We start from the raw sequence: 14180 nt of genomic DNA on the forward strand, positions 1-14180 counted from the left end.
CACTCATCATGCAGACCCCCGTGATCAGGCTCAGGTCGTCAGGGGTGGCAGCAGGCTCCCTTACCCACTGAGCCATCTCATCAGCCTGTTTGGGAAGAGTCGAGCAGGGTAGTCAAGGTTGATAGAAAGCACATAGAGAAGTGAGAAGGAAATGATGAGCACACTTCACAGGAATAAGAGGACTCCACAAACTGCATTGAGAAAAAAAAAACCCATTTTATTCACAGGGTACATTTCCAAATCGTCTCCAAGGAAGGGAGGTAGAGAAACTGAGACTTGGTTCGCCTTCTCACTGCCAGCACGGTTCATGAACACACCACAGGAAAGGTATTTTCCCAGTGACCCCGCTCGGGACATCACCGCTCATCTCAGCCACCAGATAGGCACCACTGTTTTCAAGTCACACCATAAAAAGTACCGGTTAAACTGCTTTTCTGACCTGCTACATTTTTATATAAAATTCTTTAAAAGAAGAGAAATGAAGAGCATCGGGTTCCCACACTTCCTGTCTATCAGTGAAGAGCATTGGGTTCCCACACTTCCTATCAGTGAAGAGCATTGGGTTCCCACACTTCCTGTCTATCAGTGAAGAGCATTGGGTTCCCACACTTCCTGTCTATCAAAGGTGGCTTTAATAGGAGGAAGCCACTCTGTAAACACTTCAAAGGTAACTTCAATTTTATAGTCTGATCTAAAAGTCTTTCCCAGAATTATCATGGACCAATAGGCAGTAGGTGAGAAAGAATATTTAAAATTTCTTATTTTTACTCTTACCCAATCTCTGAAAATATACACCGATAAAACCGCTTGCATACATGTGGAATAGTCTAGAATGAGCAATGATAGAGACTAAAGGTAAAAATTTTCCCCAATATTTTGCAGATCAAACTATGCTGCGTGATAACTATAAATCTAATAATATAGAATCTTTTAAGATGAAGCAGGCTTTAGAATAGTGTGCTTATGTCCTTCCTCTCCCCTTCTCATAGGTAGTGTCTCTCTGGTGCACCATCAGTCACCCTAACTGCAGAGAGAGGACTGTCATATTGAAGACAGAATGGAAGACAGCAATAGGTTGGATCATTGCTTCCACGAATGCTGGAGCTTTCTGGAAAAACATTCTTAACTCTAGGAATTTTCTGTAGGTATCACCTAAAAGACTTTAGAAAATGTTCCACAACTGAGCAAAGGATATTTACACACCATTATCAGACTTCTCCAAGGCCTATGCACTATCAGGAATTTCTATAAAACAGTCCCATTTGCTACATTTAAAAGGGTCCTTGCTGACGATAAAGGTACAAGTTGGACAGACATAGAAACATCTGCAAAGCAACAGACACATGGAGTATGTAAGAGGAGAGCCAAGCCAGGAAAAGTTAAGGCACCTTCTGCCACTCCCCAACATTACCAAATCATTTCCTGTTTTCCATGGGCATAAATAGCACAAGGAAGGGGACAGGGACAGAGGGAGGGTGAGAGAGAGATTGAACTAAAACACGAAGGATAATAAATCTAAGTTGCTGTTGCCTCTTTTGAGAATCATTGTGGGGACCGGAAGCTAAGACTAACTCTTGCTAATGTGCAGTGTATGGTGACCATATCCAGCAGTCAACATCAGAGTGACATTAACCACCATTGCTGCACCATCTTGACAGAAGAGCTAAATTAGAACTCACCTTGAAAATCTAACTCTAAAGAGAGGTGACAGAGTGATGTGTAGGTGTTTACTTCATCAAATTCAGGCATCCAGGAGGGTACTTCCTGGAGAGGGCAGGAACCTGGGATCTTCAAGACTGCCAAGATCCACATGAGAATACAGGTACCAGCTTGGAGTCTTCCCTGCAACAGCCTCGATATCCATTTTCATGGTATATCATCTTTTCATCCTAACCCTAAAGATGACAAGGCAACACACTTCCTTTCTGTTATTTTGAAGCCATTCCGTTCTTGCAACTGCATCGTAAGACAACAACTCCTTGCTTCCTGTCTGCTGAGCTGCCTCCTGAGGCTAAGACCCTTCCCAGTAGGTCCTTTGCAGTGGAAAAAAATCACTATTTTCTCTTAGTTTTTATTTCAGTTACATTTTTTCTCTATTCCATTTTTTTCTTTCTATTACTGTATAGAGAAATCCAGAATTCTGTGAACACAGTTTTCTGTGCTTTGGACTAAGTCCCATCACTTGGCGTTTACTGTTAATGGCATGAAACACACATCTGAAAGTGACAGGAACCTGGAGGAAATCTAGTTACACAGAAGCTAGAAGAAGCACGAACTATATTTGGATATTATACCATTACTCTTGGACAACTCTGCCTCAGTGATTTAATCCCAACAGTTTCAACTGAAAAGCGAAACCAGGAAGGTTTTGAACACATCAGTGAGACTGAAAGTCTTGGTCAGATGAGCAACCATAAAAAGTAATTCTTCTCTTGTGGCCTAACAAGTGAGAGTCGAGGGCTTTGGCTGTTACTCAAGTGCTCACAACATTATAACTCACTTCAATATGCATGTTCCTCTGTGTTAAAGGAAAAGAAACTACAAATGTCGGCAACAGAGAGAAAACCCAAACAAGGAAGCAGAAGCGCGTTCCTTCCTTGTTGCAATGAGGTTAGAAAGTATGAAGAATGGTTCCATTCATGTGCACACATCAATCATTCATCTCTGGGAGGTACGTGAAAATGTCAAATGGCACATTAAGGCCGAGAGTAAGGCAGATACTATTCATATCCTTGTGTTTGTGTGCATGCACATGTGTGTGTGTGCCTGGGTGTGTGAGGGATGTCTACAATTTGAGACCCTCCCACTTAACAAAACAGGAACTGTATAGGGCTGAGAATACACCCTGTGGTCTCACAGTTAGTTGTACACACTCTGAACTTCAGAAGTCCGTGGTTTCAAAGAAAGCAGAGGAACTGTGGGGTATCTGATCTCTCCCTAGATTCAGGGACTCAGAAATCTCATCCATGTGCACAGAGAGGAGAAGTCTACTACTCATGATCATATGTAACTGGGTCAAGGTGATCAGACTCTGCTACGGGGCACCCAGATTAGCAAGTGCAAACTCAGGTACTTGAGCTCATAGGGCGAAGGCTCTCAATGCACTGGTGACTATTTTTCTCATTAGATCTCTCCTGACAAGGATTTGCCAGCAAAAATTCAACAAAGTTGATATTTTTCAAACACAGAAATTTAAACTGTAGATTGGCACTACCTGAACATCTTCCTTTTGAGAATTAATTCTCAACCTTTATTAAGATGTATTCCCTAATTAGTTATAGATATATGGTCCCACTTGCATGCAGCATCCATGGAGTGCAGACGAGGACGCCAGCTCACCTGGACCTGGACTGACAGGCAGCTGTGCTCAAGGACTTGTGTGTCAGAAACTGAACTCAGGTCCTCTGCAGGGGCAGTCAGAACTCTTAAGGGCTGAGAAGGCCCTCTATCTGCTCCCTCCCTTTGGTGAAGTCATAAAAGTGAGCAATCTAGTTTAGGCACACAATTTTGATATACTTTTGTAGAGCATTTAATAGTGGTGAGCACACTGGTCCAAGGGTCATCTTCTGTGGAAAGGGCTTTCAGGTACAAGCTTTATTTCTGGTGGGACGACTTACTCTTCACCTGGCATAATTCTTACTGAAGTGTGATTGAAATCAGATAGCAGCCATCCTTGCTCAGGGACTTGAGAACCAAAGCAGTTCTCCAGTTGCAGTTGAGTAAAATGAGAATTCCTGCCTGGGTGCTCATGTGTAGTCTCTGCATCCTTTCCCCGTCAATCAGCAATCTTACTTTTGTCTCTGTCTCTCTCTGTGTCTCTCTCTCCTTCTCTCTCTCATATATGAATTGCCATGCATGCACACATATACACATTTAAAGCATTGGCCTAATTGTTGGTAGAGAGGGGTGTCAGCTCTTGCCAGATGCACTGAAGTCAATTCAGTGTTTCCTATTGACTATGCCCATCATAACCCAAATCCCTTCTGTCTAAAAGTTAAAGGTCAAATATGTTAAATAATGGAACAGGCCCAGAGCTGAAGGCCTTAATTTCAAGAAGTAGAATTTAATAGTCCCCAACCTCTTAAAGGTAATAGGGTACTCCAGAAGGTTCTAGGGATGATTCTGGAGAGGTTTCTCCAGAATTATTAAAAATAATATTAAACACACACACATAGTTATATATACATACTCAGAGAGACACCCATTCAGCCACACCTACCTCTTGCTTAGCTACATCATCTAATCAAACACACATAAAGTTACGTATATGACATATGCACCTATGAATTGTCACTATAAAATAATGGAAGGTTGCAGTGATGCTGTTCATGCCACGAACATTACACCTGTGTCCTAAAGGGCAAATGGCACAAACAAGCTTTTCTTTTGGTCCAACCTGGGGTTTCCTAATCTCCACACCACTACCGTTTCTCTAGGCCATTCTCTACGGCAAGTGGCCGACCCATTGCTGCCGGACCACCATCCATGGCTGTTCCCACTGCAAGCAGCTAGCTTTCCTGGTCATAACAAGAAAATGTCCCCAGGTGTTGGCTTATGGCCCCTGGGAGGGAAGGGCAGTCATCGTGGGTGAAAGCACAGCTCTACCTGACGGTGTTGACCATTTCTGCTCTGCAGTTCAGATGCCAGGTAGACTAGCTTTACAGCTTGTAGACAGACGAAACCCACAACTCCTACGTGGACCTGTTCCAGGACCTGCAGCTAACGTTCGGACTCCCAGATAGCCTTCTCCATGAACTGGGATGTGTGGATTTTATGAGCTTCTTGCTTAGATTCTGACCAGTTCTGAAATGCATTCATCTGACTGCACATTTAATTAATCTTTGTATGTGCTGTTTTTCTAGGCCTTTTATACTTTTAATAAAGTCTATTGGTGGAAATTCATTCTTTCTTAGGTAATTATTAAATACTAGTCCCTCAAAACAGGGATTATAGTAAGTGTTGTGCAGACAGGACTAACACATTTAACACTGCCTTCCTGATAGCCTGATGCTACCACACAAGATGGAAACACCAGGCCAGCCTGCACAGTGGTGAACTTCACAAACCTTTCATTCTCTAAACATCAGTACAACCTGTATCAGTTCAAATGCTAATTTCTAGAGTAACCTGGATATTTGATCACATTTGGCAACGTGCAACTCTTCCATAACTTTGATAACTTATAAATTAGCGTTCATTGTAAAGCCCCCTGTTTTCATAGACGTGGTCAATATACTAAGTTCGCACCTTCAAGGTGAAGTAGAGCTTGGGGGTCGGTTTTACCCACACATGACAACACTTGAAAGAATAAACGTGAGTTTTCACAGCTCCTTGGAGCCCACAACCACAGAAGATGTCCCTGTGTGTCCCTTACTTACAGTAGACACATTTGGCCGTGGAGTTCCCTTGTGTCAAAGCAGCTGTACCGAGCTGCACAAGCAGCCACACCTGACACAGAAAATACAGAGCTTGTGGTTCCTACCTGCTCCTTTGCATGAACCAGGTCCCTTGTCACTATGCTCAGCACAAGGCCCATTCATGAGATTTGGGGGGTGGGGGAGGCAGAATGAATAAGACAGCAGTTCTCATCCTGGATTATGTTTTTGAGGGTAAACCTTGCACTCTGTGCTGGCATGCAAACAGACAGTAACTGCTATGCCAGCTCAACTTATGTCAAGATGAAATGGATTCCATAGGGCCTCTCTGTAGCGCTTCCACGCTGGTTACACACTCCAGGCCAGGCATGCTCTGTTTCAACAGTGACATGAGAATAATCTTTGATTACTTTGTATAGTGTGTCAGAGCACATGTGTTTATACTCATGTGTACGTGCACACACATCGTCTTGAAAGGGAATATTCATGTGTAAGTACGCATGAGTTACCTTAAAGGAAAATATTCATGTTAAAGAGAAAAGGGCCCTGCCTCCTGGTCTGTCGGCCTCAGAGACTAAGTTCTTACTTCACCTCTCATTAAATGAAGACACTTTTGCCCCTTTACAAGTGAATAAAGCAATTGTGTGCAGAGTGATTTGGGGAAAATACCAGCATCAGAGTCTATGGGTTGATGTAACAGGGACCTAAAGTTGAGCTTCTCTCTCAGCATCTGGGGCGAGGAAGCATCTTCTGTTATCTAAACTATCAATCAAAGTAATCAAAGATTATTCTCATGTATCTGTCAGAGATGAGTCATGGCCTGGTGGCTGTAACCAGTCTAAAGTCAACAGAGCTTCATACTAAATAGACCTAACCAAAGAGGCAAGAAGCAATTCTTACTTAAAACTGTACTAGCAGAGGGGACTGTAGCCAACATAGACTTGTTTTAACGAATCACAAAAATCAGCAGGAAAGATTTTGTAAGTCTACCCCATCACCCACCCACAGCCCTAAACAGGACAAAAATAAATAATAATTTTTAAAAAACCTACAGTTCTAATGCCAGTCTCAATAAGAGAGGTCTTTTAAAATGACTGCGACGCCACGGCATATTGACTGTCAGCCGTACCCCCGGCATCTCCCACATGCTGCCATGATGAGCCCCTCGGCCTCAGCAATCAGACTTCATCTGTTCCTTGCATCTCGTCTTCTAGATCTGAACCACAGACACGTCATCTGCCGGCATCACCTCCTTGGGATCCCAGTTGTAAATCCACGACACACTATAAAATCTTCCCCCAGAACATTTACTTCTTAGTGTTCGCCAAGCTAACGTCAAACGCAAAGTTTTGCTTGGGTTTTTGTTTGGTTCCTATCATGCCAATCCATGACACACTTTGGCCACTCCTTTTGGAAGTCATATAGAAAACCTAGCAAAAATATTCCCCAGCCCAGTTCTTTCTTTTTCTGGTCCCTAGGAAGTGGGCTCAAGTGATGGCTCCTCACATGGGTCTAGCTGCATCCTCAGCGCACCAATTTTGTGAAGGTACCAGAGTTGGAGAAATTCCTCAGGCATGGCGTGGAAGCCCGAGTAGGGCAAGACATTGTCGTAGTAGTGGTGACTAATGGGCTCCTCATGCATATTTGCAGAGAAGGGCCAGAAGCCGTAGATGGCCACCTCTTCACAGAGGCCTAAGGCTGCGCTGACCAGAAACAGTCCTGTAGACAGGCGCTTGGCATGGATTCCCCTGCTCTTCCAGAACTTTCCAATGCTCCGCAGAAAGTTGGGGTTAGCAAAAAGCACTGTTTGATTGGCACCAACATCTTTCAGTGTGTAATATACACGGAGAGACGGCTCTGTTCCTGTCTTCATAGAAAAAGCAGGCATGTAGATATAGCTATGGTTATAGATCTTCATGTTGTCCACAAATGTCTTTCTGGACCAGAGCAGGTTTTGAAACCTATGGAAGATAAAAGACTCAATCAGACCTAAGAAACACAGGCACATCAAAGCCAGTCGCCCTGTCCTCTGATGGTTGGAGTTATCAAACAGAACACACACACAACACTTGGCCTGAAACTTCATCAGATACCCCAACTCATCAAATACTCCTACCACGACCTCGTCAACATTCCTTAATGAAGTTCTCCTAGGCCAACATCAACTATGTATTTTGTTATCGCCTGGAATGGAAAGTGACTTAAGATTTGTGGCTTTGTCAAGGCTGCTGATTAAGGTGGTGTTAGTGGCAAAAACAGAACTGGTTTGTTCACCAGAAGATTAAAAAGAATCACTTGTAAGACAACTTTTCCCATCAAAATCCCATGTTCTATAAGTCTTTAGTTGGCCAATGCTCTAACTGTAGGTACACAGGAAAACTGAGGCCTGTTACTGTTTAAGCTCCATGCAGAGAGCTGCCCACATCCCTCTCTGGTGAATTCTGAATTCTGCTTGTCTCTGCTCATCCAGGGCCACCTGTAGAGAGAATCTCTGATTCAAATGAATGCAACTAAAATGTATGGAAGACCTCCTATATGCCAGACATGAGAGAAAGACAATTAATAGCATGTTTGTGACCTCACTTAACCTTTTATTAACCTTGCATGAGCATGTGTCCATGGGCATACTGTACATTGTGGGGGTCAGAGGGCAACCTCGGGTGTTGGTCCTCACATTCCACCTTGATTTTGAGATAGCTTTTCTCGGTTTTGTTGTTTCCCATCGTGTAAGCCAAGCCAGTAACGCCCAAAGCTTCTAGGGATCCTCTTGTCTCTGTTCCTCATCTCACTATGGAGCTCTGGGATTATGGATGCCTGCTACTGTTCCCAGTTTTATGTGGGTTCTGGAAATTGAAACTTGGGTCCTCATATCTGCACTCCTTACTTCACCAAGACATTGTCTCAAGTGAATGCCTCTTTTTAAAAAAATGTATTTACTCTTCTCTCATATACTATATCCTGACTACAGTTTTCCCTCCTTCCACTTCTCCCAGCTCCTCTCCCAACCTTCCTTCTCTCCCAGATCCACTCCTCTGTTGTCCTTCAGAAAGGGGCAGACCTCCCAGCAACATGAGATGAACACGGCATGACATGTTACAGTAAGACAAGGCACAAGCCCTCATATCAAAATGCCTGTGTTTTAAGTCAAGAAATTCAAGTCTGGTTAAGGAAGCAGCAGTGTAACAAACAAAACAAAGTATTCCAAAAGCCACACTCGATAGATATACGAAGTACCTTAGAATGCAGAAGGCAAAAACAAATCAGCAATATTTGGAGGAGAGAGTGATGTCAGAGAAAGCTAGAGAATGGATAACCCTCCAAGAGATGTTGCTAGGGAAACAAGAAGAGACAAGGAGCATAAAGGAAGCTGCAAGGTCCTAGGCAGGAGCCCACAAAGTGCTGCAAAATTAGGAAGGCTAGCTGTTCCTGGAACGTGGAAGATGGGCGTGGTTCTGACTGTGGCTGGAAATGTGGCATGTTGTAAAATATCTTCCATATCTCCAACACGTTGATCTTTGTGTCACCCTGTGGTGGGGAACCCTTCATGCCCCAGTGACTGCTTACAGGGTGCATCACACTGCTTGGCTGCCAAAGGTTGAGGAGATACAATTAGGAAGTAAGAGGCCAGCAGCTGGGGGCCCAGATAAGACACTGTGGATGCGGGGTTAGTAAACATGAAAAGCAAGGGGCAGGAGGGAAGGAAGAGGAGGAGAGGGGAGGGGTAGAAAGGAAAGTGGGCAGAGAAGTGTGATGAAGTAGTTTGGGTCTTCTTAGGAGGTCTGTTGTCCTTCTCAGGTTCTCTGTGGGTGGAGCAGCAGCATCTGTGAACAGGGTGAAGCCACAGCTGGTGGAGGCAAATCAGGCTTGCACACATGCGACATTCACGGTGAATACACAATTTCAAAGCACTGTGACAATCATGGTTCTTTATCTACCAAGAACAGAAGGGACGCTGCTCAAGCCCAGAAGGATGACCTCTCCGACTCCACATGTCCTTGACCCAGAAGCCGCATGAACCACTTCCCCATGGCACCAGCCAAGGGAGAAGCGATGAGAGAGTTTCCAGGTAGTCACTTACCTTAGAGCAGTGGTTCTCAGCCTTCCTAATGCTGTGACCTTTAACACAGTTCCTCGTGTTGTAGTGATCCCCAGCTGTAGAATTATTTTTCTTACTACTTTATAGCTGTAATTTTGCTACAGTTATGAGTCATAGTGTTAATATCTGATATGCAAGATATCTGATATTCAGTTCTCACAGGCGAAGAATCACTGCCATAAAGCAATCTAAGGAAGCACAGCCAATCATTCGCCAGAGTGCTGCCATCCTCTCTCTCACAAATTCCCACCTCAGGACTCTGGCTCACCTCAGCAGTGCTATCACGTCTTGTCTTGCCTGCCCATATCTTTGCCCTCCCTAAAATCACAGATGCCTTCCTAATGACGTAGAAACAACACAGAGAGGACCTAACTAAACTGTCCTTGTACTTTGGCTCGAATAATCTACAGAGTTCACTGGTACCCCATTATCTGGAGCTCTGGACCACCGGTGGGCTTTTACCTCCATCACTCTGAGTCTGGGAAATGCACTTAGAAGAGGCAATGGGTACTCATCGTTGTCAGTCTGAATGGGTTTATAGCCAACACGTAACACACTTCTGTGCGTATCTGTGAAGGCGTTTCCAGAAAGGTTTGTGTAAGCAGGAAGAGGCAATGGGTAATCATCGTTGTCAGTTTGAATGGGTTTATAGCCAGCATGCAACACACTTCTGTGCGTATCTATGAAGGTGTTTCCAGAAAGGTTTGTGTAAGCAGGGAAGACTCACCCTGAATGTGGGCAACACTAGTTCATGGATTTAGGCCACTGGCTGAATAAGAGAGGGAAAGCAAGCAATCCCAGCATCCATCTCTCTTTGTTGCCACGCTGATTCCACTATGACAGGCAAACCCTTCCTGAGGATGCTCATTCCAGGAATGTTTTCACAGCAATCAAGAGAACTGTATGTGAATGAAGGTGAGCTGGATGTAAGCTGCCTCCACCTGTCTGTCAATGTCTCTTTCTGCATCCCTGACTGCATTCTCTTATCCTCAGCACCTCAGGACCAGCTCTGTGCCTCTCCCCAGGGGCTGGTGTTCTGAGGTGGATTTTCTGACTCTCGCCTTCCCCTTCCCCACCTCTAGGGAACCAGTCCCTCTGGCTTCTAGACACAGGAACTGCTCCATTGGCTTTATTGACCAGTGTTTGGCAGTACAAAATGTGTTTATTCTAAATGTACAATGCAATCTTGCTGCATGGATACATGTGAAATGATCACTACAGCAGGCTAGAATTTAATAAAAAAAAACAATTCTTCTTGATATACCCACCCTGAGAGTTACATTCTGTCTCTCATATGCACCAATCTCCTTCCACAATCTTTCTGATTTACTAAACAGTGGCTCCCATTCCCCAGAATTCTGCTCTCCTGGGGAACCGATTATCTGTATCCATAGTGGGGTGCATTGCCATGGGGAATCACAGGAGATGTCCATAATGTCCGTAACACCAGAACATCTGGTTTGACTTCTATCTCCAAACTGATTACTTCAGATGGGGACTGTCATTTCTCTTTGAGTTTCAACTTTGAAAATGAGCACCATCTTGAATTTACTTCAGCCTTAATTTTCTTCATGTTATCTGTATTTATATTTGGGGATTTCTCATTATCCCATTCTTCCAGTAGTATCCTTAATTAAGAACTCAATTCAGAGTCAGTGAGATGGTTCAGCAGGAAAAGGCGCCACCGCCAAGCCTGACAACTGGAGTTAAATTCCCAGAAATCACATGATGCAAAGATAGAAACACAAGTTGTCCTCCGGCCTCCACAAGCACCTGCCACACATTCAGACAGACAGACAGACAGACAGACACACACACACACACACACACACACACACACACACACACACACACAAAGACAAAGTAAGTAAATAAAATGTAATTTTTTAAAAAAGAGAACCCAATTCAACTCTAATTATTTGCTGTCTAGCTGATGTAGTCAATATTTAATGGCCAATAGTTTAACAGTGTTGGTTTTGAATTTTACTAATTTGTTCTAAAATTCTATTAGGATCCCAGCCGTGGTCTCTAGGCTCGGTGTGCACCAGCACACATTTGCCTCATGCATTTAGATTCCCTTGTCCATTCACTGCCCCAGGGATGCTCTCCAGACTCATGGAAATTCAATCTAAACACTCACAGCCAAACCCTTAGTCTCACCTAACCTTTTAAAGGCCTTCCTTGGCTTCTGTGGTGCCTCAGGCCTGGAATAATCCCAGCACCGGGTGGTCTGAAGGAGGAGGAGCGCCATAATTTGGACACTAACCTAGGCCACATAGTAAGCTGTAGGCCAGCCTGAGCTGGAGACTGTTTCTTGGGAAACAACACAGTGGAAGAGATTGCTCAGCAAGTGTAGGTGCTAACCACTGAGTCTGAAAACCAGAGTTCAATCCGGGGAGCCACATGGTAGAAAGAGAGAATTGACTGTGGCACACGTGCCTCGTTGAACATGCATAACCAATGAATACATAAATAAATAAACATAGAACAATAGCAATAATAATTAAAAATACTAAAAAGGTTACTCAATTTCTCAATAAGAATCAATGCATCCATTAAGAGTATATACTCACTGAAGACATGAACTACTCTAATTAACCCTTTGCATTTTATAATCTAGCTCAGAGGAGCTGTGTATCATATATTAAAATTAAATGGAGATAAAACCAATATAGTTTGCTCATGCCTGTAAGCTGAGTATTCAAAGCCAAGAAAGGAGGGCTGCTTGAGTCTGAAGCCAGCTGGGAATCCATAGAGAATTCCAGGCTATCCTGGGCTACATATCAAGAGCCTTTGTCTCAAAAGCAAAGAAAACTTTAAAACAGTGAAAATTAAATTGTTATTTAATGAAAACACTGAGATATTTGGAAGTTTGAGTAATAAAGTCATACCTCACAAGAAAATTCCATCATAATCTCCAAATGAACAAGACAGTTAGCAGAAATATAGATAAAATAACAGTAAAGGGAAATAAAACTTGTGGACTCAGGCCCTCAACGGAAGAAATTATCAACCAAATTGCTGGGAGTGGAAAGCGATTTTTGCCATGGAAATGAGACAGCTACCATGAAAAGGAAATGGCTCTAAACTATTTACAGCAGAGCTGACAAGTGACTAGACACCGGAGGGAATTAGAATCTAAAGCGCTGCCGTGGGATGTAGGCCAGGTTTCAATTAATGAGAATATTAAATTATTTGTTTAACAGGCTGCTGGTTATAGGATTACAAACTGAACAAGACCAAGAAAGAAAAAGGCTCCCTTTCTGTCTGCCTCCAGCAAGTCTCCAGGAGTGAGAGAAAAAACTGTCCTGAAAAGTCCATATCTACACTGAAAGCAAAAAGGGAAGCAGAGTGTTGAGGACCATCCCCTGGAATTGCCAGACTTTGAAGGAAACCTCAGGAGTTACCAGACTTTTGGGGAACCCCTGTGAGTTGCCAGACTTCCCGGGGAACTTTCTCGGTATGAGTTGCCGATAGAAAACAGAAAACCAGCCTTAGAAAAGCCAAAGCAAGAAGTAATGTGCAGAGCAGTGTGTTAAAGGTGCCGGTGTCCTGTGGAGACACCAAGGAAGAGAGCATCTAGAACCATCAGCAAAGTCAGCGATCTGACTGTGGGTGCTAGGGCCACACAGGGGGCCAGCATCAGTCTGACTGTGGGTGCTAGGGCCACACAGGGGCCAACATCAGTCTGACTGTGGGTGCTAGGGCCACACAGGGGGCCAACATCAGTCTGACTGTGGGTTCTAGGGGCACACAAGGGGACCAGCCTCAATCTAATCATGGGTCCTATAGGGCCACACAAGTGGGTCAGACACTAAAGTCTTACTCTGTCATCTCTATGCACTGGTGAGGAGGTAATAGGTCCAGGCAGATGTGTGCTTAGCCTGAAGGACACTGGCGCCACCCTGTGACACATCTGCACAGCCAGGCTTATATACCCAAAGGAATGATGACATTTACCTCAACCAGCACAAGAACAAAGATCTCAATGAAATTGCATGAAATGACTCGTGGGAGCTAGCCGAAAGAAACTGAGAGGTCCGCACTCTCCACTGGAGTAAAGACCACCTTTAGCAGATCCTAGGAGCAGAGAGCCAAGGCTAGTGGGCACTGAGGGACAACCTGGACCTCAAAAACAAATGAAATCAGGAGCATTAGTGGAGCAGAAAGAAATGCTTTGACATCTATATTAGTCTGTTCAAAAATATTCATTGTGATTGTATCCAGATGGGGGTGCTATAAAAGGAGAATATTTAGGTAATGAGAATGGTTGGTGATTAAACATATAGTGACAGAGGAGTTTTGGCAAAGGGACACTCCAGCAAAGAGCTGAAAGGTCACCTTGAAAGCCATCCATCACGTGGTGCTGAGCAAAAGCTCACACTCCCAGGTTGATGTTGTCACCACACCTCTGATTTCCTAGCAGACCAAAGTGTGTGGCAGTTGCAAGGGAATTGCTAGGGCTCCAGAAGGAACCAGCACTGCGTAGAGGGGCTCTGTAAGTCCTAGGCAAAGTTTAAAGTTGGGCAGGATGAAAACAGTGGGCTGGGCTGTTTGCCTAGTGAAGCATGTTTCTGCAGCTACCAGGCTAGGCACTGACCTAAATCAGATCAGCAAAGCACAATGTGCAGGACAGGGCTGCTGTGCAGGCCAGGAGAACAGAGATCAATCCTTATTTTCCCACAAGAAATCAATAGATACATTAGAAA

The 14180-nt window shown here is 44.0% G+C and overlaps 1 protein-coding gene across 1 annotated transcript in view; it reads right to left on the reverse strand.

The window, feature by feature from the left end:
- Positions 1–203: 203 nt before the first annotated feature.
- The window catches only part of St8sia1 (ST8 alpha-N-acetyl-neuraminide alpha-2,8-sialyltransferase 1), a 137610-nt gene continuing 123633 nt past the window's right edge, over positions 204–14180 (reverse strand). The window contains exon 5 of the mRNA XM_013352808.2: positions 204–7336. Within this exon, the coding sequence (XP_013208262.2) occupies positions 6850–7336 (487 nt within the window). The 3' untranslated portion in view covers positions 204–6849. The remainder of the gene's footprint in view (positions 7337–14180) is intronic.

The sequence above is a fragment of the Microtus ochrogaster genome (genome assembly GCF_000317375.1).
Source record: "Microtus ochrogaster isolate Prairie Vole_2 chromosome 14 unlocalized genomic scaffold, MicOch1.0 chr14_random_2, whole genome shotgun sequence".
Taxonomy (NCBI): domain Eukaryota; kingdom Metazoa; phylum Chordata; class Mammalia; order Rodentia; family Cricetidae; genus Microtus; species Microtus ochrogaster.